Genomic DNA, 1,368 nt, shown 5'->3' with positions numbered 1-1,368 from the left:
AGGTCCTAAGGATTGAGTAGCAAAGAAGGGAGAGAAATATGCCTCTAAGCTAGCCAACTATCAGTTTTACTGATATCTCTTCTTTGTGGGCAGAGAAAGAAAATAATCTGGGGATCAGGAGTACAAAAAGCCTATTTCTGACTTTGAATTATAGCAGTTTAGGAAATGTAGGAAGGTATCTCCCCTCTCTAACATAATAGAAGCTACTCTAACATAGTGAAAAAAGTTATTAAAATTAATCCAGATGTATTCTTGTAATGTTTAATGACATTTTTACAAGTCTAAGAAAAGGACCTTTCTAGCAATTAATTGAAGACTTAGTAATTTGTGAAAACTTGAGAGAAAATAATAAAAACTAAACAAAACAGTAAGGATAATACCTTTGTTCTCTGGAAGACAGCCTTTGGATCTAAAGTTTTAGTCTTCCCAGGATTGTTTTTATTGGTTTTAATCCAACATATATCTTCACATCTTCTGTAACCCCACTTGCGTAAACACTACACATGAAAGAAAAAAAAAATCCTTAACTTAAAGAAATAAACAATACTTAAAATAATCGACCAACATTAAAAACCTATCTTGACATTTGAGATGGTGAATTTCAAGGTGGCATAGTAATTTTGTTTCAGTATAGAAACAGAAAAGAAGTAATGTCAGTTTCAAAACATAACAACAATTATACTGAATGATGTCTATCCTTTGCATATTAGTATAACATACAGTTAAATATCAAAACATAGAAAAGAGTACATAATGCTGTAATCCTTTAATACTACCTTCTTCTGTCATCAACAGAAAAAAACAAACCCAAATCTACTGCTATTAAGTTGATTCTGACTCATAGTGATCCTAGAGGACAGAATAGAACTGCCCATGGGGTTTCTAAGGCTCAAAAGGAGCCCTGGTGGCATAATGCCTAAGGCACTTGATTGCTAATCAGAAGGTTGGTGGTTCAAACCCACCAGCCCTCCACAGAAAGAAGACTGGACAATCTACTTCCACAAAGATTAACTAACTGCCTCAGAAACCCAAAGTGGGTCACTATGAGTTGGAATCGACTGGATGGCAGTAAGTTTGGTTTTGTTTGGAAATCTTTACAGAAGCAGACTGCCTCATCACTCCTCTGCAGAATGGCTGGTGGGTGCAAACCACTAACCTTTTGGTTAGCAGCCAAATGGTTTAACCACTGTGATAGTTTAAGCTGTGTGTCAACTTGGCTGGACCCCAGTTCTGTGTGGTTGTTCCCATGATGGAATCGGATGACTGTGTTCTGAGTGGCCAATCTGCCCAAGGGGAATTTCCCTAGGGGCGTGGCCTGCTTCCAGGATATCCAGGGACATCCTGGGAAGAGAGACATTCTTTGGTGGA

The 1,368-nt window shown here is 37.6% G+C and overlaps 1 protein-coding gene across 1 annotated transcript in view; it reads right to left on the bottom strand.

Annotated features, from left to right (window-relative positions):
- The window catches only part of METTL14 (methyltransferase 14, N6-adenosine-methyltransferase subunit), a 53,940-nt gene that overhangs the window by 18,425 nt on the left and 34,147 nt on the right, over positions 1-1,368 (bottom strand). Inside the window, exon 8 of the mRNA XM_007952378.2 lies at positions 381-497. Within this exon, the coding sequence (XP_007950569.1) occupies positions 381-497 (117 nt within the window). The remainder of the gene's footprint in view (positions 1-380; positions 498-1,368) is intronic.

The sequence above is a fragment of the Orycteropus afer genome, unplaced genomic scaffold (genome assembly GCF_000298275.1).
Source record: "Orycteropus afer afer isolate SDZICR_OR568_19922 unplaced genomic scaffold, OryAfe1.0 scaffold00332, whole genome shotgun sequence".
Lineage (NCBI taxonomy): Eukaryota > Metazoa > Chordata > Mammalia > Tubulidentata > Orycteropodidae > Orycteropus > Orycteropus afer.
Note: the sequence above shows the minus strand (reverse complement) of the source record. Positions and strands in the feature narration are given on the sequence as shown.